The 25,175-nt window shown below is 34.1% G+C and overlaps 1 protein-coding gene across 1 annotated transcript in view; it reads right to left on the bottom strand.

The window, feature by feature from the left end:
- The window catches only part of LOC111620326 (extracellular matrix protein FRAS1-like), a 190,670-nt gene that overhangs the window by 88,676 nt on the left and 76,819 nt on the right, over window positions 1-25,175 (bottom strand). Inside the window, exons 6-8 of the mRNA XM_023362244.1 lie at window positions 24,971-25,171; window positions 7,734-7,921; window positions 2,232-2,315 (exon numbers count right to left, since the gene is read on the bottom strand). Coding sequence (XP_023218012.1) covers window positions 2,232-2,315; window positions 7,734-7,921; window positions 24,971-25,171 — 473 coding nt within the window. The remainder of the gene's footprint in view (window positions 1-2,231; window positions 2,316-7,733; window positions 7,922-24,970; window positions 25,172-25,175) is intronic.

Raw genomic sequence — 25,175 nt, 5'->3', positions numbered from 1 at the left:
TATCCAGTGAAAGTGCTGCTGGAAGTGAAGGAAAGATGGCAAAAAGCAGTGAATAAAAAATAAAAAAATATATATAAAACAGAAAAGTTAAAAAATTAGTGTTAAGTTATTTTTAAGTTATTGTTACATTATGTTATGTAAGTTAAGTTTTAGTATCATTTCCCTTCTCCCTCTCTTCCGCCACCAGTTTACACCTCCACCGTCGTCTATCCTCAAAGGTAAATTGCAAATAAAAGTACATTTTTTTTATCAATTATTATTCTATTATGGTTATTTATACATTTACAACTACAAAATGCATTTTTCAGTGTTTTCCTTACTATAGTCATTTTTTTTAATGTACTACTTAGCTTTAATTTGAGTGTTTTTTGTGTTAAAATGAATTATTTGGTTTATATGTAATCGTATGGGGAAAAATGATTCTCCTTATGACATTTTCACGATACGATCTTCGGAAGAGATTAATTTCGTATTTTGAGGTACTACTGTATCATATTTCCTTCATTCTAAAATTAAATTTTTTATCCATTTTTACTTATCTAAAATAGAGATGCATCTTGGAATGCATCCTTTATTCTTTTTTATGTACAGTCGACCTCCCTATAATTACGGTCCCTATAATTACGATTCCTATAAAACTACAAAAAAATATACGTATTTTGGAAATGTTGAGTCGGATTAGTGTAGAATCGATTAATTTTATGGAAGAAAACCTTTCAATCAGCCGTAGTCCGTAAAGTTCACACGTGTCGGGCTGTGATTAAAACAACTTGTAAGAAATCGGATTCCTAATAAATTGGAACGTATCTATATCTTATAGGGGAGTCAACTGTACAGTACATGACTGTTACTTTATCTTGGTTCCTTTATACAATAGAATTTAATACAAATATATCATACTGACAATGAGAAATGTTTTGAGAGAAGCATATGATAGTCAATTAGCTGCAATGTAAGGCAAAGGTTTATATTTGTATTGAAATGTATCACAAAAACCTTTTGCTCTTCAAAGCATAATGTTTTAACCAGGGCTGTGGAGTTGGAGTCGTGGAGTTTTGGTGTTTTAGCCGGAGTCGGAATCGTCAAAAAATTCGCCAACTCCGACTCCTTTTTACTTATCAACTTGTTACATATATAAAACAGAAAAGTATTGAAATTGTGTTAAATTTGACCCTCCAAGTTTTTTTTGCAAATCTACACGTTTGGAGACCTCCCGAACCCCTCAAAAAAGTCAATAACGGGAAAAAATTCGTGTGCATATGTTTGTTGGCATCTAATTTGTTTAATTTCTTTATTGTCTGCTTTGAGATATTAAACAATATTTCAGAATGGGTAAAGTTTAAGAAACGAAATGTGTCACTGTAACTTGCATATAAAGGGGCATTAATACTATTAAATTTTGGTTCTTAAAGGTCGACAGGGTGAAGACATAAAAGTGGTCATGTGTCATATCTCTTAATGAATATTTTACTCGTTATTAGCATTCAAAATTTAAAAAAATAAAATAAAACTTGTCTCTATTCTCAAAGTAAGCTTTTTTGTCATTTTATAATAGTACAGTAAAACCCATTAAGATGTTCTCACCTAAGACGTTAGAATGTATTTGGGGACACGATTTAGTTCAACCACTTTGACTTAAATAACTAACTCCTGTGTTAAACCATCTGACTCCGATTCTGATCACTCTGACCACAGAAATTATTAGGCTTCAAACAGGGTGAACAAAATCATGCCACTCCCACACAGTCTAACATCCACCATATAGAAAAAAACCTCAAATCTTTTGCATATCTCAAAATTTCAAGGTGTCCTGAGTCCAAAAATGTAAAAATTTGAGAGGGGTCATTTTTTGACCAAGCGCTACACTTTCCCTCTGTTATATATAACAGCCGGAAAAGTAAAAATTATCAAATACATATTTATATATTACTTAGATAAGTCTTTTAGCTTTGGAATAAAAAGTTTCTATGCTCTATCTTTATTAGAACTCTATTTATTGAATCTTTTATTCTGAGGTTATGTGATGACATCAGCATTTCTGGGTCTCATTCGGTAACAAGTCTGCCCCTGGTCAGAGTCAGAGTTGGATGGTAAAGAAAAATCATAGTCAGAGTTGGTAGATTTTTACGCGACTTCACAGTCCTGGTTCTAACTTTAAAAACTTTCATTCTTTATTTATTAGACAATGAATAAATTAATTTTTAAAAATTTTCCATAAAGTTTAAACTTACAGTCACACAAATTAATGGATATCCAGGAGATGGATCTTTATTCATATTAATTTCTATATCATCATAATGCTGCAATGATATAACCTGAAAATAAATTTAAAAAATTATAAATAAACATTGCAGTATTTTTGAAAACATTACAAATAAAAGTACTGCAAAAAAGTATTGTGTTAGTACTTAAGTACAAGATGCTTAGAATTAAACTAATGCTACTCAGACACACATGGAGCCACTCTATTAAACTGAATTGAATGAAACTCTGTACACATGTAATGCAGCAGATCACAAGGAAGAGATTTACGAGGAGATAAATTAGTTGAAATTTTCACTGTAGTAATGTCAGTGTGGCAACACTTCTTCCCACAGTAGTTAGTCTCTTGGACTTGCAGCACTGTTTTTCACTGCATTTGAATTTGTAACAGTCATACATTTTAGACACGAATAAAAGCTTTTGTTAAGGTAACGCCTTTCTCTCTTTATACTACAAGTTATTTGTGTCTAAAACTACTTAGAATAGATAGCCCTACTCAAACCTGAACATTTTAATGTCAGTTCAAATATTAATGGTTCCTCTCAACAGTAGTCCCATTGGTACCAAACTTTTTAAAATTTTGTATCATCAACAGAAATGTATGATGTGAGGAAGTTTAGTCCTTTAGTCTACTCCTATATATCAGAGTGCTCTGGATTTGAGGATGCCATTAAGACTTTGACTGCCCTATATAAGAAGCCTATAAATGTAATTTTCATTCCTCATTGTCTAAATCATCGTCACCAACAACCTAGTGAGTCCATTGACTAGTATTATCAGAATCTTAGGACGTTAAGTAAAAACTGCAACTTTATCTCTGTCTTGGCTGAAGAGTATAAAAGTGAATATGTGTGTGATGCTTTTATTGCAGGATTGTTATTGCCTCAGATACAACAGCGTCTTTTGGAAAGTCATACTTTAAAACTCACAGATGCCTTATTGCAAGCCTGTGCTTTAGAATCTGCCTGTGTTTAGTCCAAAACTTTTGTCTCTAATAGCAGTACAGTAAGCACTATCCATATCTCCAATGAAAAAGAGTCGGTGAAAGAGAACTTAAATAATACCGAAGATAATGCCAGTATCCTTCAGGGCATGCCCTGGATACTGGCAGTTCTGAGAGTTCTATAGATTATAATTTTGCATTGTGTCATCGCCTCAGAATTATTCTGCATTCCACTCAAGTTTCTATGGCTATGACTGCCTTAAGTTCGACAGTGAGGGATCGGTGCATAGTTTCTATTAACTTAAAGGGCCACACTTATCCAAAGGTTTCACTGCCAGCTTTATCTGGTCTATGTGCGGATGTAATTTTAGGGCATGATTTCCTAGCTTTGCATATTGATATTTCCTTCAAATTTGGTGTCTCTCATAAATCATTGTTGATCTGTTCTGCAGTGTTTGCAAACGTGCCACTGGCCCATCTCTTTAAACATTTGTCTAAAGACACAAGGCCTATCACTACTAAATCTAGGCAGTTCTCTAAACCAGACCAGGATTTCATTGATGTAGAAATCAAGAAATCGATAGCTGAGAGTATAATCAAAGAAAGCAATTCACCATGAAGGGCTTAGGTAGTAATTGTACCTGATCCAAAGAAAAGGTTAGTTACGAGGGCTGTTCGGAAAGTTCGCGGCCTCAAATAGAACAACAAACAAAATAATGTTAAAATTTTTTTTATTTTTCAATGTAGTCTCCTTTGTTAGCAATGCACTTATTCCAGCAATGTTTTAGCTTTTTTATGCCATCACAATAGGTCAATTTGTCAAGGTGTGCAAAATACTCAATTCACTTCAGAGATGACTTCGTCATTTGAGTGGAATCTCTTTCCAGCCGAGAATATTTTTAGGCTTGGAAAAAGGTGGAAGTCACTGGGGGACAAATCAGGTGAGTACAGTGGACGTGGAACTAATTGGAAGCGAAATTTGTTTACCTTTTGTTCAGTGATTCTGGCGGAATGTGCAGGTGCATTATCGTGGTGGAACAGAACCTTTTTCTTCTTCAAGTGTGGCCTCTTTTCTTCGATTTCTTTCTTCAGTTTTTCCAAAAGTTCACAGTAATAGACAGCATTAATGGTCTTTCCTTTTTCTAGGTAGTCAATAAAGATGATGCCTTTAGCATCCAAAAAAACTGAGGCCATCACTTTTCCCGCTGATGGAACTGTCTTTGCCTTCTTTGGTGGTGGTGAACTGTGGTGTTTCCATTGCTTCGACTGTTCTTTTGTTTCAGGAGTGTAGTAATGGATTCACGTTTCGTCAGCAGTCACAAACTAACGCAAGAAATCCTGTGGGGTTTTCTGGTAAAAGCCCAAACACTCCTTTGACATCAAAGTGCGAACAAGTTTTTGCTCAGCAGTCAGCAGAAGCGGCACCCACCTTGCTGAGACCTTCGTCATAACCAAATTTTCGGTTAGGATGTGGTGCACCCGGTCGACAGAGATGCCTGTTTTCTAAACTATCTCACGCATTTTCAAACGGCGATCTGCTAATACCAAATTGTGAGCTTTGTCGATATTTTCTTCAGTGACAGCAATTGATGGCCGTCCACTGCAAGGATCAACTTCCACTCTCTCTCTGCCAGATTTAAAAAGGGCTGTCCATTTTTTCACAGTGATGTATGAAGGAGCAGACTCTCTCAAAACTTCATCCATGTCAGCTTTGATTTGAGATGGGGTCAACCCTTTTTTCGTCAAGTATTTTATGACCGCACGAGTCTCCGTCTTCTCCATTTTTGACAAAGCATGTGCACACTGACTATCTGCTAAGTTGTCATGGCAAAACTTTATGACAAATCAAGCAGAAATTAGTATCGTATCTCTAGCAAAAATGGCTGAATTATTCCTGCCAAAAATTAAATTGATCACAGCACTGCATATAGGCAAGCCCGTGAACTTTCCGAACAATCCTTGTATAGGCTACTCTTACACTATTAATAAGTTTACTGAATTAGATGCATGCCCTCTCCCTAGAATTAATGACCTGATTCAGAAAATAGCCTCTTATAAAGTTTTCAGTACGACAGATTTGAGTCAACTCTAACCATCAAATTCCCATTCCAAAGGAAAACTGTGAAAATGTATAGCGCGGACAGGAAAACACAGACACGTTTTACCAATTAAACGAGTTTAATTTCGCGCAAACATTAATATATATACAGAATAAGTTCGGATTCCCGCTGTTACCTACAAACGTTCCAAAATCCCGAGCGATCAGATATATCAATATACCGGTAGTTACTTTTCCGATAACTACCTCCCAACAAAATTAGTTGCGCGCGTAAACTTAAACTAACTTAAAACTAAATTAAACTAAGAGATAGAAAAGATAGAAAGGGGAAATAAGAAGAATTAAAGGACAGAGGGTACCCAATTTTCCTGTTGGTTCTCCACAGTTCCTCGTCTCGGCTTCGTTCTCGGCTGTTCTTCTTTTTAGAACCGTTTCGGTCCGTTTCGGCGTTGTCTTATAATCATCGACCAGATTCTTCTGTCGATCCACTTCTTACGGCCTCCTTCTGCAGCGCTCCCCCAACTTTTTGTTCCAGAGCCTTCTGCCACACGTCTCTCGCTCTCCAAGTCCGGCCTAAGAGTGCCTAAAAACCCTTTGTTTTCCTCTCTTCCAGCCCCATTTTCGTCTTTTGTTCTAAGGCTACCCCCTGATGGGTTAGGGGTGAGGCGAGTTCTTGGAAATCCGAGACAAAGGAACAAAGAAATCGGAAGGAAGGAAAGTTCTAGAGTTTAAATTAAACTAAAACTATACGGACTAATAATAATAATAACAATATTAATAAAAGAAAAACAGGCGTGTAGCCACAAAACAAACATTATATGGCATTTGAAGCTTGTAACAAATTATGGCAGTTTAAGTGATTAGTTTTGGTCTCACAAATGGTGTTACTGGATTTCAATGTTCTATTTCTCAGTTGATTGCTAAAGAAGATTTAGTTGACATATTTTCTTATTTGGACAATGTTACTGTCTATGGAAGAACCTGGAAGAACATGATTGCATGGGTGGTAGCCTGCAGTTCATACAGGATGATGACCACATGTGGAGGCAGGGAAAAGTCTGAACAGTTGATTACAGTTAAAAGCTGGGAAAAGTCTGGACAGTGGTTGTCACTATCAGAGGCTGGGAGAAGTCTGCCTTTGTCCTTGAGATCCAGGTTTTTAAAAAGATTCTCTTCTCCAGATCTCTAGTGTTTGAATGGTTGGTTTCCTGTATCTAAGCAGATGACAGACCATTTTGGGCTACCAAAGGTTTAATTCGACACTGTGTTTTAATCCGATCAAGGGAAATTAATCACACCTTGAAACTCCTGCTTGTATTTGTTTCAAATTTTTATAAGTCTGACACAAAATATCAGCACTGCATCTCCATTTAAGGTTATTTGAAAACTTATTTTTTTCTCTTGATTAATAATTTTATTATTTTCTGACTTTATTTAGGTTTTTCTTCCAATTTTACGAGCATTAGAATCAAAGCTCGATCCCTTGATTTGACACTTTTATGATATTTTTAACACAGTATCGCTCAGGCCTCACAATTTAATAAACACACAATTGTGACCTGTATGGAAATATTTCTTTTAAATTACATCATGATGCTGATGGAATGTCTTGAAGAATGCTTTATGAACTTTTTTAATTTCTGAATTTGTTGAGTTTAATGGAACAACTGTACTACCTGATATAGGTCCCTAAATGGAGCCAAAAATGTTTGTGTTTAATAAATTGAGGCTGGAATAAGTACTGAGGTTTTCTTTTGTGGTATTATTGGTCCTACATTTTATTTTAACCTTTTCTTGATTTCAATAAACCAGCATGAAGTAAAATGTAATTATTTAAACTTTTTCATAAGCCTGTGTTTCTTCCGCCACTAGTACCACACACTTCAGAAACATCTGCCACGTTATCGAAAATAGAAACAATTCCTAATAGAAAAAAAATCCACAAGGCATTAATGCACAACAGTCGAACCTTTATCCTATATTAACAAAAAAATGACAGAAAATCTTGTATTTGTATAATGTAGCAGCATCCTTGTTTGTCAAGCATTCCTGCAATGTGCTTACCTAAAAACCTGTTAAATATATATATATATATATATATTTAACATGTTTTTAGGTTNACAGTCGAACCTTTATCCTATATTAACAAAAAAATGACAGAAAATCTTGTATTTGTATAATGTAGCAGCATCCTTGTTTGTCAAGCATTCCTGCAATGTGCTTACCTAAAAACCTGTTAAATATATATATATATATATATATTTAACATGTTTTTAGTATATATATATATATATACACACACACACACACACACAATTATTGAAGTAAGTTTACAGTGGTAATTGTTAATTTACATTTTTTAATGTAATCATTTTTTAAGTACCAACATTTTTGCTAAAATTACAAAAATTCATCACAAAAAATTTTAATTTTTTATTTTTGTTCATTAAAAATGTAATGAATACTCACAATTGGTGGAGCTGGAAGTACTAAGATATCAAAGTCGTCATTATCAGCTATAAAAATTGTAGAAATTGAAATATTTCCAAGTATAGCATTCAGTAATTCTTCTGAACAAAGAGTAATAAAAAAATTCTTATTCCACCCTTTATCTTTGTTATATATGATTTCAACTTCAAATGTTTTCTTGGTTTCACCTTTAAAAAATTAAAATTTCATATATTTAAATTCTTGCAGTTTTTGAAATTAAATGTATAGTTTTTCAAAATACACACTGACAAGAATATTCATTAATATTCAAAAATCATAACTTAATCAACATCTGATCACTCCGTATCTGGACTGCTGTATGTTACTATGTATATAATTCGTCTCTGTAATCCAAAAAATTTTTGGTAGACGGACTCACAGCAAAACATGTTTTGCTGTAAGTCCGTCTACCAAACATCTGATTGAAAAACATCTGATCACTCGCTGAGAGATTTATTCTTAAAACAAACGTTTTCAATCCAATCAATGGATCATCATCAGGTTAATTGGAACACTTCAAAAATAGAACAACAAGTTCAAAATACAAAATATAAATATTAATAACCGATAACATATACACTATTAATAGACAAATAATGTTTGTAAATAATAAAATTAATACAAATGCTGCTAATACTAAAAATAAAATAAAATAGTCAAATATAACAAACAAATTGTGAATACTAAATATTAATACCTCTAACTTAATAGACCAACTGTTAATACTAAATATTAATATTGCTTAATAGTGAATATGTGANGATATGGGGCTGAAAGTGGTTGAAAGTGGCTTTCTATTTCGAATGTTTTGTTCGAATTTGTTCGAACAAATTCGAACATAAAATTCGAATATTGGTTCGATTATAGAACGATCGTAAACGTTCCAGAAACGTTGAAAATAGTTTGTTTGACTGGACGTGAACAGGAGATGTTCAGAAATAAAATTGGGACCAGGAAGTGTTAATATAAAGCGGCATGCAAGATTTACAGGCGGTTTTTTGCGTTTTTGCGGGAAATCGAACATATTTTTATGCTCATGTAAAAATTCTCTGGAAATGTCTGGAAACAGGAGACCTAATTATTGCATTTTGTGAAAACGGGTAAGATTGGCTGTAATTATCTTAATCTTCACTATTGTTACTTTTTGCCCACAAATAAAAACCCAGCAAAGCGGGTCCTTGCAGCTAGTACTAAATATTAATATTGCTTACTTAACTATACAGAGTTTTTACTACAAATATTATTAAAGTTCCTGCTCTTATTTTAAGTTTTTAATTGCAAACTTCCATGCGGAAGGAAGTCCCTCTGCATCTCTTGTGTTGATGCAATTCCCTTTAAGTTTGCTTCTATAAATTTCTACTTTTTCAGCCGTTCTTGCCAAAGTCGGAGAGTGTATCTGTTTCAGGATATCCACTTTCATTCCATTGTACTTTTGAACCTTCCATTTGTGCCATTTGAGCCAATACTGTGGCATTAGAACCTTTTCTAATATCATATCTGTGCTCTTCTAGTAGTAACCCTGTGAGGATCGCGAATACCGTTGACAAAGAGACACAACTTTTACAATATGAAAGTCTTTTATTCGCGTACAGAGTACAGAAAATATTTATAAGATGCCAGCTGCTATCTCTATCCCTGAACATATATCTTAATTTTAACAACATAAACCCAACAAACAAATTAAATAATGCGACAATTCTTTAATTTAATAACTATTCTACTGATAGACTATACACTCAGATCTTAGGACTAAACTTACGGCTAATGATTATATACTAAAAGTGAAAACTAGATTTTAGACAAGACAGAAACTAAGAGATAAAGGTGAAAGACAAAGGAAGTTGGGTACCCAAATGTTTCCGGCGTGTTTCATGGGGAATGAAAAGTTCTTTCCTACGGACTTTCTGATTTCACTAGACACTTTAGAACGAATGAAAGCAACCTTCCCAGTATTCGTTCTCCTCCGTTTTCTTTTCTCTTCCTAAAGTTCGTTCTGGTTTCCACTCGGTTCCAATACCTCCGAGAGCTTGCTTCACACGTTCTTTTCCGTCTCGTACTCTCTACCAGAATGACCTCCTCGACCCCGTTATACCCTGAGGGTCACACACCTTCCCCTTTGTTACTCAGGGGTCACCCGCTGTTCCACCGTTAAACAAAAGTAGGGAGAAACTTCCAGAAAGAAAGACAATAGAAATGAAGACAAGGGAGATATTTTAAATAAAAATATAAACTATAACTATACAATTATGGCATGTAGCCACAACCCCAACATATTCTTTATTTATTCCTAATATCTGATTCTCGTATGGAATCTTATATACACCTGACATATCTTCTTTTTTAACCACCCCTTTATCGTTTCTAAGTATTCTGCACAAATTCGGAGCTCTTTTTAAGACCATCCTTGTATCTTTTATATTTGTGATTTCTTTCATAATGCTTCTTAAGCGCTTGTTGTACATAAATTTCATGTATGTAGATGGACCTTGAACAGATACTATATCTGTACCAACATCTAATTTATTGATAATCCCCTTTATAACATTCCTCTTGTAGCCCAATGCTTCTGCTACCTGCACGATTCTATTTCTGCATCCCTGTCTATTATACAGGTATACCTCGCCTTACGTCGGTAATTGGTTCCAGGAAAGCGACGTAAGTCGAATTAACTTGTCTCTGAATCTACTTGTCACTAGGCTAAACCATAAATTACCATTCCCGGTTCTGTATTTTATTTATTAATGCATTTTTAATAACATATGGTTAATAAGGATTTATTTTAAGCTTACAAACAAATAAATTTTAGTTTTTAATATAGTACAGAAAAAAGTAATCTAAATTTACGAATGCATGTACTGTAAATACAGTACATACTTCTAAATGTATATATTTTAATATGATTTTATGTGCTTTAAACGTTTTTCTAGTGATATTACGACTTCAATATTTGTGGCGGACAGACGTAAAGTCGAATAAAATGACTTAAACTTGATTTTTATTTTTCCATATACTTTTTTGATAAACGACGTATAATCGGGAACGACGTAACTCGAAACGACGTAAGTCGAGGTATACCTGTACTTTTGCAGTATAAAAAAGCCCTCCTAACTAATGCTCGAAATGCTGCTAATTTATATTTATAAGGATCATTAGAGCTTGCAGGTATATATAGTGGGCTATGCATTGGTTTAATAAATACCCCGGTAGATATATGTCCCTCTCTAAATATAATATTAATTTCCAAAAAATGTACCATAACAGAGCTTTTTTGCTCTAGTTTCAAGCTAAGGCCTTCCTCATTATCGTTAATCCTATCCATAAAGTTAGCAATTTCTCAATTATTTTTCCATATTATGATATATCATCAACATACCTTTTGTAGTATATAATATCGCTTTCGAAATTACGCAGAACTTTAATCTCTAGTCTACTAACAACAAGCTCACATAGTAGCCCTGAAATTGGGCTTCCCATTGGGACCCCCCTACATTGCTTATATGTTTGACCTTCGAAAGCAAAGAAGAATTCGCAGCAAACCAGGTTAACCATCTCTACCAACTCATTTCTATGATGTGCTAATGTAGGGTTTACTCTATTCAAGAACTCCAAAAGTGCTTCTACACAAGATTCAATCTTAATAGAAGGGAACAAATTTCGTAATCTAAAACAGTTTCCACTTCCTCATCCACTAAGGTAACTCCTTGTAGTTCTATGACCACCATTACATGATCATTAGCCACCAATTCATTACTTTCCACCTTGGAGGAGATATACTCATGTAACCGTCTTTCAAAGAAAAACATTGGTGCTTTTCGTTTTTCCACAATAGGTCGTTTCCTAGATTATTTGCCTTTGCTAAGACTCATAAAAAAGGCAAGAAAATAAGACCTATTGTGGAAAAACAAAAAACACCCACGTTTTTTGAAGTTATGTAAGTTAAATAGTAAATTAAATAAACATATGAAATTACATTACAAAATTAAACACTGATAATTAAATTTAAAACTTTTTATAATAAAAGTGTTTTCATTATTTGCTAAAAACATTTTCAACCTCTTTTTACAGGTCTTCCTCAGTGAGAACAGAGAATAATTTAACTGAATTATAACATAAATAATATTCAACAATAAATATAATAAATAGAAATTTTTAAATTTAACATAACAGAAGGCTGAAAACGTTGTAGTGCTCTGCCACTTATTGGTGGTTGTTTAGTGAAGTGTATGTATATATTATTTATTTATTTATATATAATTATCCTTTGTACTTAGTTCACATTAGTTTTATTATGTTCATTATTGTATCGGTTTTCCTTTTTTTCCCTTTGTTTTGTTGTTCGTGTTTGACAAATGTCCTTCTCACTTCATACCTCCTTTTTGCAGTGTGTGTAGATGAACCTCTTGATTGGTTACCCAAGAGGTCAATGGGGTAATCAATCAATCATTATTTTATTAAGGTGTGAACACACATATCTCAGTGCCACACAATAGCATTACTGGGAGTAAAGGATACATCAACATAATTTTACAAACAATTGTTACAAGGATAAATACATTCAATATTACAATAGCGAGGATATTTATATTATTTACAGAGGTAATTTCTCATGTTGTTTATCAGGTCATGTGAAATGGTTATATTAAGTACATATATAGTAATGATATATATAGTAAGAGTATCTAGAAAGAGCCACCTAGAAAGAGTATCTTCCCACAGCAGCTGTCATAATGTCTGTTTACTGATTTTATCATATTCAAACGGTGCAGCAGTGTTCTCTGCAGCCTGCTTGGCTAGGCAATATGCCCTTTCATTTTCTTGCACACATTGATGGCTCTAACCCAGTGTTTCCCAAACTTTTTTAGGCCATGCCCCACTTTAACATTTCTAAAATCATCATGTCCCCCCATACATAATTTTAGTTATAAAATTTATTTTTGTTCTTTTTAGTAATATGAATGATAATTTTAAAGCGATTTCTTACAACTGTTGTCAAAACAAAGAAACGAACTTTTAATAAATAAAAAAATAATAGATTTTAAAAATTTACTTTAATGTGATTTGTGGACTTGATGCTTTTTACACAGCGATTTTATATCTGGTTCAAGCTTAGTTAGCTTAAATCTCAAATCTCCACGTTGTGTTATATCCAGACGATTTCTTTTTTTAATCAACAAATCACTCACAGCACTAAAGCCACATTCAGCTAGATATGAAGATGGAAACGGTAATAAGAGTTTTCTTGCACATTTTGTGGTATTGGGGTATTTAGCCTCTGTTTCATCGCAAAGCCATGCCATCGCACCTTTAATATTAAATAGAGTTATTACAGATTCGTCACTTTGCAACTCCGCGAGTTCTTCTTGATATTGCAGATTGGATATATCAGCTAAATCCACCAAAACTGGTTGCACCATCCATGTCGGAAAATTCATTTCTTTTAAATCAGCAAATCTCTCTTTAAAATCCGTAATTAAAATTTTTAAATGATTAACAATTTCAAGTATTGCGGAGTCAGAAACATCACACTTGTTAAGCCAATGAAACTGTTCAAAATTTTTGTTGCTGACGTGTTTTTGATTTAATTCTAAATTCTTAATAAAACCAAATATTTTTGCTTTGGCATCAACCAGTGTTTTGTTTGGTCCTTGCAGTTGCTTGTTTAACAAATTTAGCTTCTCAAAGATATCGGCTAAATAACTTACATATGCTTTGCCATTTGTTGTCAACAATAATTTCATTTCAGGCTTATCAATTAAAAACTTTTCAAGCGAATCGAACAACTCAATAAATCGTTTCAAACAATTCCCTTTTGAAAGCCACCTTACTTCAGTGTGTAGTAACAATCGTACGTGGTCTTCATTTTGTTCCTCACAAAATAGCTTAAATAAGCGCTCGGTTTTAGCGCTGGCTTTTATTGAGTTAATGCATTTGATAACTGCATTGAGTACTTCATTGAGAATAGGAGACACGTTTTTAGCCACCAAGTTTTCTTTATGGATAACACAGTGAATAAGTATCATTTCTGGATTATCAGCTTTCATCAATTGTAAACAACCATTTTTTTTGCCCATCATATTGGGGGCACCATCGGCAGCACACGAAATAACATTCTTCATGGGGATCTCATTGTCATCCAAGTAGCATTTGAATATGTTGTAAATGTCTCTCGATTTGGTAGTGCTTTCTAATTGTTTACAAAAAAGCATTTCTTCTGCAAACTGTCCACGTTCAATATACCTGACATAAGTGATAAGAACGGCCTCACTGTCTCTTAGGGTTGACTCGTCCATCTGCACAGAGAAATTTCTGGTTTTTAGTTTCGATACGAGTTGTTTCTCAATGTCTTCGCCCATCTCGTCGATCCTTCGGCTGACAGTATTGTTACTGAGAGGCATCGCTTTTACATCCTCGTCATCTTTTTCTAGAACAGTTTTCATAAAAGCAGAAATTGAGGGCTTTATAAGATTCTCCCCTATTGTGTGGCTTTTCCCTGATTTAGCAATTAACAATGAAATTTGGTAACTAGCCTCTTGAATACGACTATTTGTTACATTTCTAGACGTGAAGATTGAAGTAATTGTCGTCCTTTTCTCGAACTTTTCCTTTAATGTTTTGAAGAAACTTAAATCTGAATTAATATAGTCCTTGTGTTTGGCCTTCAAATGTGCTTCAAGCCGACCCAATTTCATAGATTCGTTTGTCAAACATTGCTGGCATATCAAGCAAAACGGCATCCTCTCATTGTGAACTGCTGGTATAAATCCATATTTTAGATATTCCTCTGAATATTGACGAACTTTCTTTTTTGTTGTTCCACTCATTTTTTATGGGCTAAAAAAATAATAAAATTTTGTAAAAATAATTCAATGTGACAGAGTAAACGTAAATTTAGAAAAAATTGTTTTTGTGTAGATATAACACATTTTGCCGCAAGTGATACTTGGGATAAACGCAAGCCCTGAAGATTCCAGCAGACCAGATTGCAAGATTTTAATACTTCTGGACTCCTTTATCAAAGACACTGCTATTAGAGATATCTAAACTAACTGTGAACCACCGGAAAGGGGGGGGTAGGTCTCCCGATCCGGCAACAGGTTGTTAAACCCTTTCACGGTCAGGATGGGTGAAAGGAGTCTTTTTCCCGCAGTAACGGCCTTTAATGTTTTGGGTCGAGTGGCGGAGGGAGGAGTGCGTCGGTGAGACGACAGGCGATATACGAGTAAACGAGGAGGCCAGATGTAACATAAGAAAAATTAACAATTTATTAAAGCAAGTTTCGGGTAGTACATCATCTAGTTCGCGTCCCTAAAACGTGGAGAGACCGAGAGAGAGCTTACAATAATTGGTTCCATACCTCTTGATCTGTTATCCACTGAGGAAAATTATCCACTCTTTGAATTAGGAAAATTCACTGGTCAAAAATTCACTGGTTAGGAAAGTTCACTGATTAGGAGAGTTCACTGGTTAAATATTTGAATCGATGATTAGGAAAGTTCACTGGTTAAAAAGGACACTATTTTTAAAGTTATCGGCTGGAACGACCCCCGAGAAGGGGAAGGAAGGGGTTTTTATAAGATCGGCGTGGGAGAATGGTCACGTGATTGATTGTTGTGAGGTAAAAGGTACGCCGATGGGTCAGAGTTGTTCCCGGGACCATGCTAACTATCAACTTTGGAGTTGGAATGCGGGATTAGTTTCAAATTGAACGGATGTTTATGTCGAACATAAACGGAAAGTTTTTTTTCCGTTAGGTTTCACTTTAAGTTAAAGGAAAATTTAATTAGATTTTAGGCAAATACGGGACAATTAATCGGCAAAATAATCGGTAAAAATTCCGAATCTCACAAACAAAAAAAGCACAATTAATTAGTTTTTAAATATTATCAATAGTTTTACAGTTTAAAAACTTATATAAAAGCTAAATGGTTAAAAAATAAACATAAATTATTCAATACGTAAAAATTATATTTCTACAACATGTATTAATTCATTTAATCATATAATTGACAGACAATTATGACATATAGGTGTTAAAAATATTAGAGTTAAATTTTTAAAAAAAAATTGTGCAAAAACGTTGTTACTTAGCGACTTTAACAGATACAAGATTTCTGCGACAAGAGATACAGCAAAGAGAAACGCTGAAAAGTTCACTTGCGGACTCTAATAATATAGTTTAGGTTTTGATACCATCTTAAAAATGATTATTAATAATTTAAGTCCTCTATTTAGAAAATTTTCTTTTTCATATTATTTGTCACCTAAAGCGTTGCATTAAAAAAGCTCATAGCGAAGGGAAGAAATTGTCATGTCAATTCTCAAATTGCCCCCCTCCAACCATCAAATTGCCCCCCTGTGGGGCGTACGCCCCACTTTGGGAAACACTGCTCTAACCCATGTTATTGCAAAAATACAGTCTGTTGTCTGCAAAAGGTTTCAAATATTTTCAGCAATTGGATGTAATTTCAGGCTTTTTAATTAATTTAAGAGAATGTAGGCAGAAAGTGAATCTGTATACAAATGAATGGTTGTTCCAGGAAGATTGATATTTACCCATTCAATAGCACAGTGAATTGCAAATAGTTCTGCTTGAAATACAGTACAATGATTGCTTAGGCATGAATTCTGACTGAAAGTCTCTAAATTGTTAGCAAAAACTGCAAAGCTGCAGCCAACTGCATTATTAATTTTTGATCCATCGGTATAAATTTCAAAATCTGCAGATTGTGTATTAATGAAAGTGCAGTTTATAGAAGTGCCAGGGAACATTGTATTACCATAGGGAAAATTCCACTCAATATCATCGTGAGTTATAGTATGTGAACTGCATTGTATGGACCTGCCCTACCTTAGCTGCTGTAGCCTTGCTTTATTGCATAGTAGTTAGATCAATTGGGGGCTTTTTTGCAATTACTTGCAGACTTTGATTGCTGACAGTGCGATAAGCCATAGCAATAAGTAGAAGTGCACTTCTTTGGGATGACACCAATTTTCGTCTGGGATGCACCTTTTGTGATGCCCAGCCCCAAGATACGCAAGAATATGTGATTATAGGGATAAATATTGCATCATAAACATAAATAATAGATTTAGTATATGTCTCTTCAATCCGAATGGTTAACAAACGGTAGACTTTCTTTCAGCTCTGAGGTTAAGTATTCCTTTATTGTCTTTTCAATCCGAATGGTTAACAAACGGTAGACTTTCTTTCAGCTCTGAGGTTAAGTATTCCTTTATTGTAAATTACATATGCATTTCAGGCTTATATGAGCCCCTCTTCAGTGTAAATTCTCAGATGGTTGAGTAACACTTTTTAAAAATTGTATGACATCAACAATGACATTATTACCAACAAAACACATGAATAACAATCGTATATGAGTATAATTCCCAAACCTGTTCTTTTTATCCATTTTGTCATTAAATTTTCTCCACAAAATCTGGTATAATAGCTTTGAAGAGGGGCTCATACAAGCCTGAAATGCATATGTAATTTACAATAAAGGAATACTTAACCTCAGAGCTGAAAGAAAGTCTACCATTTGTTAACCATTCGGATTGAAGAGACATATACTAAATCTAAGTATTTATCAGCTATTATACCAGATTTTGTGGATAAATAATAGATAATGCAGGTGCCAACAGCCCCACTCTCTCCAAGCAACCTGTGCAAAGGATTGAAAAATAAGTTCTGTGTGGCTGGTTATATAATTGATGTGACAATCCTAAGATAGTCTGAAATCAAGCATTACGTCCAAGTATTTTAAAGTTTGATCAACCTTGACGTTGCTATCATTCATTTTGATATGTGGAGGTCTTTTATAAAGGTTAGGCTGTCCAGATTTATTAAAAACAATACCTTTTGTTTTTTGAGTATTAAAATGTAACTTATGGATAGTGCCCCAATCAAATATATTTTGCAGCATGATATTCCCTCTAGTCTCGAGGTCTGCCCTTGACCTACCATCCAATAAGAGTAGTGCATCATCTGCATAAGCATAACTTTGCGTCTGGCCAAAATCCTGATGTAAAAAAATATCAAAGACAATATTCCATAAAAGTGGTCCAAGGACAGAACCTGCAAGCAACCTTGAGTAATATCCTTGCTAACTTGATGTTGTCTATACTGAAATATGGCCTTGCGATTGAGAAGATAGTCCTGTATTAAACTTAAGATGTTTCAATAACAATTGATGTTAATGAGCTGATGAATAAGGGGCCTAATAATAAGAAGGCACTATCGAAAGCCTTCGATATATGAAAGCTGACCCCAAGAACGTATTTTTGATTTTCTAATAAAGATTGCATGGTCTTAGTCACAGCTTCAATAGCATCTTCAGCCAATTTTTGCCTGCGGAACCCAAACTGTTCCTCACTCAAAAATCTGTTGTGTTCAATAAACCATGTTAGTCTGTTTGTTACTAAGTTTTCTAAAACTTTACCTAACACAGGCAAAAGAGATATTGGTCTAGAATCATGAGAAGACCCTGGTGTGGGCACAGGGACAACTTTCGCAATTTTCCATGCTTGCATGAAGATTGCATGGTGCAGGCAAGTGTTGAAAATGTTAAGCAGATGCTGCGGAATAATAGTCCAGAGTTTTTTGACAACTTCAGCTGTGATTTCATCAGGACCAGGGGCTTTGCCATTTCTCATGCTGTTAAAGGCATAGTCAACCTCTTCCATGGTAAACATCGAATCATCTTCTGTAAGATTTTCAGGTGTGACATTGAATTCTAAGCACATATGTCTGTGCCAATCCATATCACTATCAAAGTTATTCGCAGGACAAAAGATCTCAAGTTGGGAGGTCATAGCCTGCAATAAAGTTTCGAGCTCATTTCCATCGTAGTCAGTACTCATAATTTTTGTTTTCCTTAATTTGTTAGAACACATTTTAGTAATAAAACCCCATGGGTTACTTGATGTTTTTGTACAAAATTTGCACCAGCTTCATCTTTTCTTGTCCTTAATTGCTTGTTTGTATGTACTTTGACTCCAAAGATATACTTCCTTATGTGAGTTTCTAATATCATTGTCTCTGCAACGTTGATAAATCTTTCTGATTCTCCTAGTTGTTCTTCATAGGTTATCAAGATTAGATGTCCACCAAGGGACACTTCTCTTAGATGGCATCTTTTTTTGGTATATATATTTCACATGCATTACATATCACTTCAATGTCACCATTAATTTGGTTTCTTGCTTCGGTAAAATTTTCTGAATAAGAGACGGTCAGAGATGTCTCTAAATAATCCTTCATATCATCCCAACTGGCTTTATTCAAAGCAATCTAAAGCGGGGGCCACAAATAGGCAAGACTGAGTCTGCAGAGCTTAAAAGGTCAAAAGCAATCATGGCATGTTCAGTAAGACTGTCTTCTGTTAAAACTCTCCAATTAGTGATCCAGTTGTAAAGACCATCACTACATACTGCTATATCAATCTAATTATCTCCAGTATTAGATGCCAAGGTTGGTGGTGATAAAGAATTGTTGAAGATAAGCAAGCCATGAAGTGCAAAAAATTCCTCCAATATGCCACCTGACTATCAAGACGATCCCCCCAAGTCGGGGAGTGTGCATTAAGGTCTCCTGCAACGATAATATGTGTACCTCAGAGAGCCAGGATGATTCTTTGCAACTCCTTGATAAAATCACAAGTATCGTGTCCCCCAGAAAATAAATGTTTATCACAATTATTCTATTATCATTAATCAATATTTCTGTAGTGATAACATATTTCAAAAACTCATATGTTGCATAACCGATAAACTTTTGTTCAGGACCAATGTAATTGCCCACGGAACTGCATTAGATCCACTTATTACAGGACAATAAGTAGGGAGACATGAAGGAAGATTTCTACAACAATAAGGTACCTGTACAAGTATTATGTCAAAAAAATCATGTTGTTTACAGAGAAGAGAGATTGCTGCAATGCTCCTCCCTAAGCTAATTTGCAGTAAACGTATACAAAAAGGGTTAATCAGTTTCATAATCTGTTCTACATGTTATGTTTTTCTTAATTCGCTGAAGTACAGGACAGGAACCATTGCGTGCATTGTGATTACAGTGTTGTGATTGTTCTTGTTGACAATTGCAACAGACAGGAGCATTATTACGATTAGGACAATCCTTATACAGATGATCACCAGTACAGTGGCTACAAACATGAGTAGATTGTGGGCAATCCTTTGTAGAATGGTGAAATTTACAACAGTTAAAACATTGTAAAATTGGACAAAAGTCCATTGCCCTACAGCATGATCATTCAATGTTAAGCTTTTCTAGTTGTAATATCATTTTCCATATGTTTGGAGACATCTGTACAATCCAATTCCAAAAAGTAGCATCACTCTTACCAAGTACGAATTTTATGCGACATTGTTCCTCGAATTCCTGTTCTGTATAATTTTGATTTATGAGATTATTTTGTTGCTATATTAATCGTAATAGATCTTCCCTCGTGATATCAGTGTGTACAGAATATATTATCACATGAGGCCATCTCTTTTTAGGCCAGCAAGTTATTAATTCAGATAGTTTCTCCTCAATATTCTTTTCCAAGATGTTAGCATCATCACACATGAAATGTATGTATGGCACATGAAATTGTTGTAGGATAATGGAGTCAATGAGTAGTTATTCTTTGTAATTTCTATGGCAGCCTTTTTGTTGTTCTGTAAGAATGTTGTGTTCATCAATATGATTGTATATTTTGTTTGCATTGCAATAGTCAGTGTTGGAAGACATGTAATTGGTCTGTACTGTGCTGGGTCTTTGGTACAGTGAAACCCCGGTTAACGAACATCCTGGTTAATGACCAAATCGGTTAACGAACTTTTATTTTGCAAAAATTTTGTCTCGGATAACAAACAAAATTCAGATAATGAACGTAACGGTATTTTGTGTCAAATTTTAGTTGGTGTTAGGCATGCGCAAGTTAAGCATTGCTTTTCCAAGTGTTTGTGCTATACTTCTTTTTCAGTTTTGCAATTTATATATTTAATCAATATGGCATCAAAGAATGAAAAAAGTCATAGTGGCAATAGAAAACGACAACGCGCTATCGCATTTGAGAAAGATTTTGCATAAAAGAGTAAAACAATCAACTTTAGATCAATTTCTTGTTCCTTACAGACAGAGTTTGTTTTTTTGTTAAGTTATGGCAACGCAACACTTGGGCGATGTGAATAGGGGGAATGCCTTCTGGGAGGTGTTTTTAAGGGAAACTGGCCCCTATTTAGGCGTTACAGACGTGGAGAAAACCCGGAAAACTCCGCGTGGCCAGCCCGTCCGAGCGAGGTGTGAACTCACAAACAAACTCCCCATGTTCAAGGTACGAAGACCACTTAGCCACTGGTGGGTTTTTTACTGAAAGAGACTTCGACTCGAAGAATCTTCCGATGAAGTGCTACCTGTTATTTTTTTGGAAAGATTCCCCTTCTAAGCATTAAGGTTCGTATATCTCCACTTTTCTGCCAACAACTACAACAAACGAAGGTATGTACAATGCTATTTTATTAAACAAAGTTTACATGTTTGTTGCTGTAATGATAGATACTATGTTTTCCTACATTTTCATCAAAGAAAATTACTGTATATTAAAAATAAAATAACAAAAATTTTGGAGACTAGAATGGATTAATTGCATTTACATTAATTTCTATGGGAAAAATTGCTTCGGTTAACAAACAGTTCAGTTAACGAATGGAGTCACAGAACGAATTAAGTTCGTTAACCGGGGTTCCAATGTATTGTTGTTTTTTGGTTTCATGTAGTGATGCCCTGCGTGAGAAAATTTGGCATGACTTATGAATTGTTAATGATATGAGTTATTATTATTATATATTTTATTCTTATTAATTGATAAATAAAACAGAAATGAAGTGATATGATAANATTGCAGCCCAATAATTTTAATGCCTTAATTTTAATCTTGTTTCTTACATAGAGCAAATTCTGGTAAAAAGTGAGTTGGATAAGTGTCAAAATTTCTTATCCTTTTTAGTGAATTTTTCTGTTTGTGAATTGCAAATCACATTTTAACATGGTGAACTTTTCTGCTGGCAAAAAACTTTTGCCACTAATAGGAATGACAAATTTCTATAGGTAAGAGAGAGACTTAAATATAGCAACTACAAAGACTATACTTTCTAATTATGGTCTTAATTGTTGTAATTAATGTAATTTTGAAATTTTCTTTTTGATAAATAAATTGTTTTTATGCTTGCTTTTATTTATTATTAGCTGCCATCTTGCTTTAACATTTGCTGCAATTCTCATGATCGTTCATGTTTACTATTCCTGTTTTATGAAATGGTAGTAATAATTATTTTTTGCATTCTGCTTTCACTTTTGCTAGTGAATGTGTCTGAATATCTTAAGAGGCCTCTACAGCAAATAAGAGCCAAAACAATCAACTCTCAAATTCATGTCATTGAATATTACTCCTATTAAAATTACTTTCTATTTAATTTTTTGAGTTTATTTTAACATTTACTATTATTATTAATTGATAAATAAAACATAAATGAAGTGATATGATAAATGAAAATCTTGTGCCTTACCTTCCAAATTCCCTATTCTGTTTCCCTTCATTTATTTTATAATTACATCAACAGTAAAAGAAATAAAAAACATTTTAATGTTTCAGATGATACCTTCTAAACTGCATATTAGTGACATGGTGTTCCAAAAGCATAAGATATACAATAGAGAGGTTATTAAAAAGTTTTGTTTCCATTTTTATACTACTTTGTTAAATTTTATGCTATTGCAAGTTATACTCATTGCATTTTATCCATAGAAAATTAAAATATTTAAATAAATTAATGTTAAAACAATTGATGTAGAACCTGCTTAATAAATTACAGTAGAATCTCGATTGTCCGGACTAATTGGGGATGAAGGTAGTCCGGATAAGGAAAAATCCAGATAATCGAAACAAATATTTTAAGATAAACGACTTCCAACAACTTAACACTGCGTTGAATAATAACAACCCACGAAAAACCTTTTTTTACGAGTGGAATTTAATAGTGACATAACACTCGTAAAAAAAGGTTTTTCGTGGGTTTTCAAATATTTTAATTTGTCTTTTAATGATAACACAACATGTTTTCTTTTCGATGACATATCGGTAATATTAAAAATAAATACTGTATTTAAATCGTGGTCAAATTTTCAAGAAACAAACGTTCATATTGAATTTGGACTACTACTGACCAGCGCTAACAGACTACTTATTGTTTAAAAGGCCCTCTGGTGGCGAAAGTAAGCCGGATTTTATAAAATAAAAAGCAGTTGAAACTGCATTTTTGTGAATAAAAATTTGACAAACTATTTATCGTTTTATGACAAGTAAAATTTTTTCGTCGCGTTTGCGGATTTTAAGTAATGCATAAACCTTCGAGGCGCGAGGCTCTTCGGACCACGAGGCATAGGCAGTGGCCCACGTTGCCCATACGCCGCCCTTGGTCATAGAAATGATGTAATTTGGATATAAATTATTTATAAATACGTATGTCAAATTATATTTTTATTATGATGCAAAATATATTTGAGTTTACGACCACTGTGCCGGGTGAGATGAAACAAAAAAAGTTATGCATTCCATCACGTACAGTACATAAACAGTATCGTAATTCGTCAAGTGCAAATTCGTAAAATTTTTGTTTATTTTGAACAATCCGGATAATCGAAAATCCGGATAATCGAGGTTCTACTGTATATTCAAAATTATTGGTGGACTAGCAGATAAGCCCGGTGTTGCTCAAGCAAAAAGTAACGATAGCAAAGATTAAGATTATTACATTATAGCCAATCTTACCCGTTTTCTCAGAATGCAAGAATTAGGTTACCTTGTTTCCAGACTAATTAGAAAAATTTTAGATGGGTCTAAAATTACGTTTGATTTCTCACAAAAACGCAAAAAACTGCATCTGCGCCTGTAAATCTTGCACATTGCTTTCTCTTAACACTTCAATTGTTACTTAACCACTTCCATTGTTAACACTTCCCCTGCGGGGGAATTTTGAAAAATCCCTTCTTAGTGTACATTCTTGTGACGTACCCTATTAAAATGTAATCAAAAACACAAAAAACCACATCTAAAATAGTATAATAGAAGCTGAGTTCTTCACGGGAAGCCTTAATCTTGTCCCTCTCCCGCAGGGGATTTCGAAAAATCACTTCTTAGTGTACGTTCCCATGATGCACCCTAACTGTGTACCAAATTTCAACCTTCAACTCCTAACTGTTTGGGCTCTGTGCTTATTATTATTCGGAGTGGCTATTTCAAAGGGCAATTTTGGCAACTAAAAATAATATTGTCGACGATATCAACTTTAATATTCAAAAGAAAATTCAAAACTGGCAAGAGCTCCTCCTCTATTAAGTTTGAGCATTGTATAAAATATAAATCAAATTAACTTTTTATTAAGAAATACACTAAGTACACTTTACACAGTTTTCACACTTTATTTTTGATTTATATTCAGTCACTGTATCACTTTGACTACTCACACTTCCACTGTTTGTTTTTATTCACTCGCTGAACTACTTTGAAATTTTCACTTCTTTTTTGGTTCTTCCCTTCGTCACTGATAAGAAACTGATGTTCAAACCCACAACGGATCTTGCTTTATATATCCCCACCAATGGGTAGTCCCACCCATACAAAAAAAGGCTTCGAATGGTCCATAATGTTCCAGAACATTCCACAACATTTGAGAGTGTTCTGGAATGTTCCATAATGATCTGGAATGTTCCGAGATGTTCCTGAATGTTCCAGAACATCCTGGAACATTCTGGAATGTTGTGGAATGCTCTCAAATACTCTCGAATGTTCTGGACTGTTCTAGAAATTTCTAGAAAGCAAAACTTCCAGCCCTTATATCTTCACCAGCACACCCTTCAGGCAAAAATGGGAACCTTCTTCATGGATGGAGGATAGAGGGCTACCACATCATATAACTCCCTTGATTGTACCAGGACTCATTTTTGAGTTTTAACAGCATGCATATTGTACACTTACCTTTATAATATATATTGATTAATTATTAATAAGCTGTAAAATATTAATGGAAAAATCTCAATCATTAGATCAATGTAATAATCAATCATTAGTAATAAAATAAATTATTTAATTAACTTTTGCAAAAAAATGTGTTCAGTAGTTAGTAACAACACAATTTAAATCTGAATGACTTACCATAATCAAAAAATAATATTGAACTTTTGGCTTGGTAATCAATACCCGAAATTGCAGTTCCATCTTTTGTATTAACACGAACTTTGGATATGTGGTTTATATCTCCACTTCTCACTGCAGTTACAGAAAGTTTAGTAACATGTTCTGGCTCATTGGGTTCTTCTATAGAATACTCAGGTCGTTCTAACTGTATTATTGTTACTGA

Source organism: Centruroides sculpturatus, unplaced genomic scaffold, assembly GCF_000671375.1.
Source record: "Centruroides sculpturatus isolate CEXI.00-Female unplaced genomic scaffold, Cexi_2.0 scaffold32, whole genome shotgun sequence".
In the NCBI taxonomy this organism is placed as follows: domain Eukaryota; kingdom Metazoa; phylum Arthropoda; class Arachnida; order Scorpiones; family Buthidae; genus Centruroides; species Centruroides sculpturatus.
This window is presented reverse-complemented; position numbering and strand designations above follow the sequence as displayed.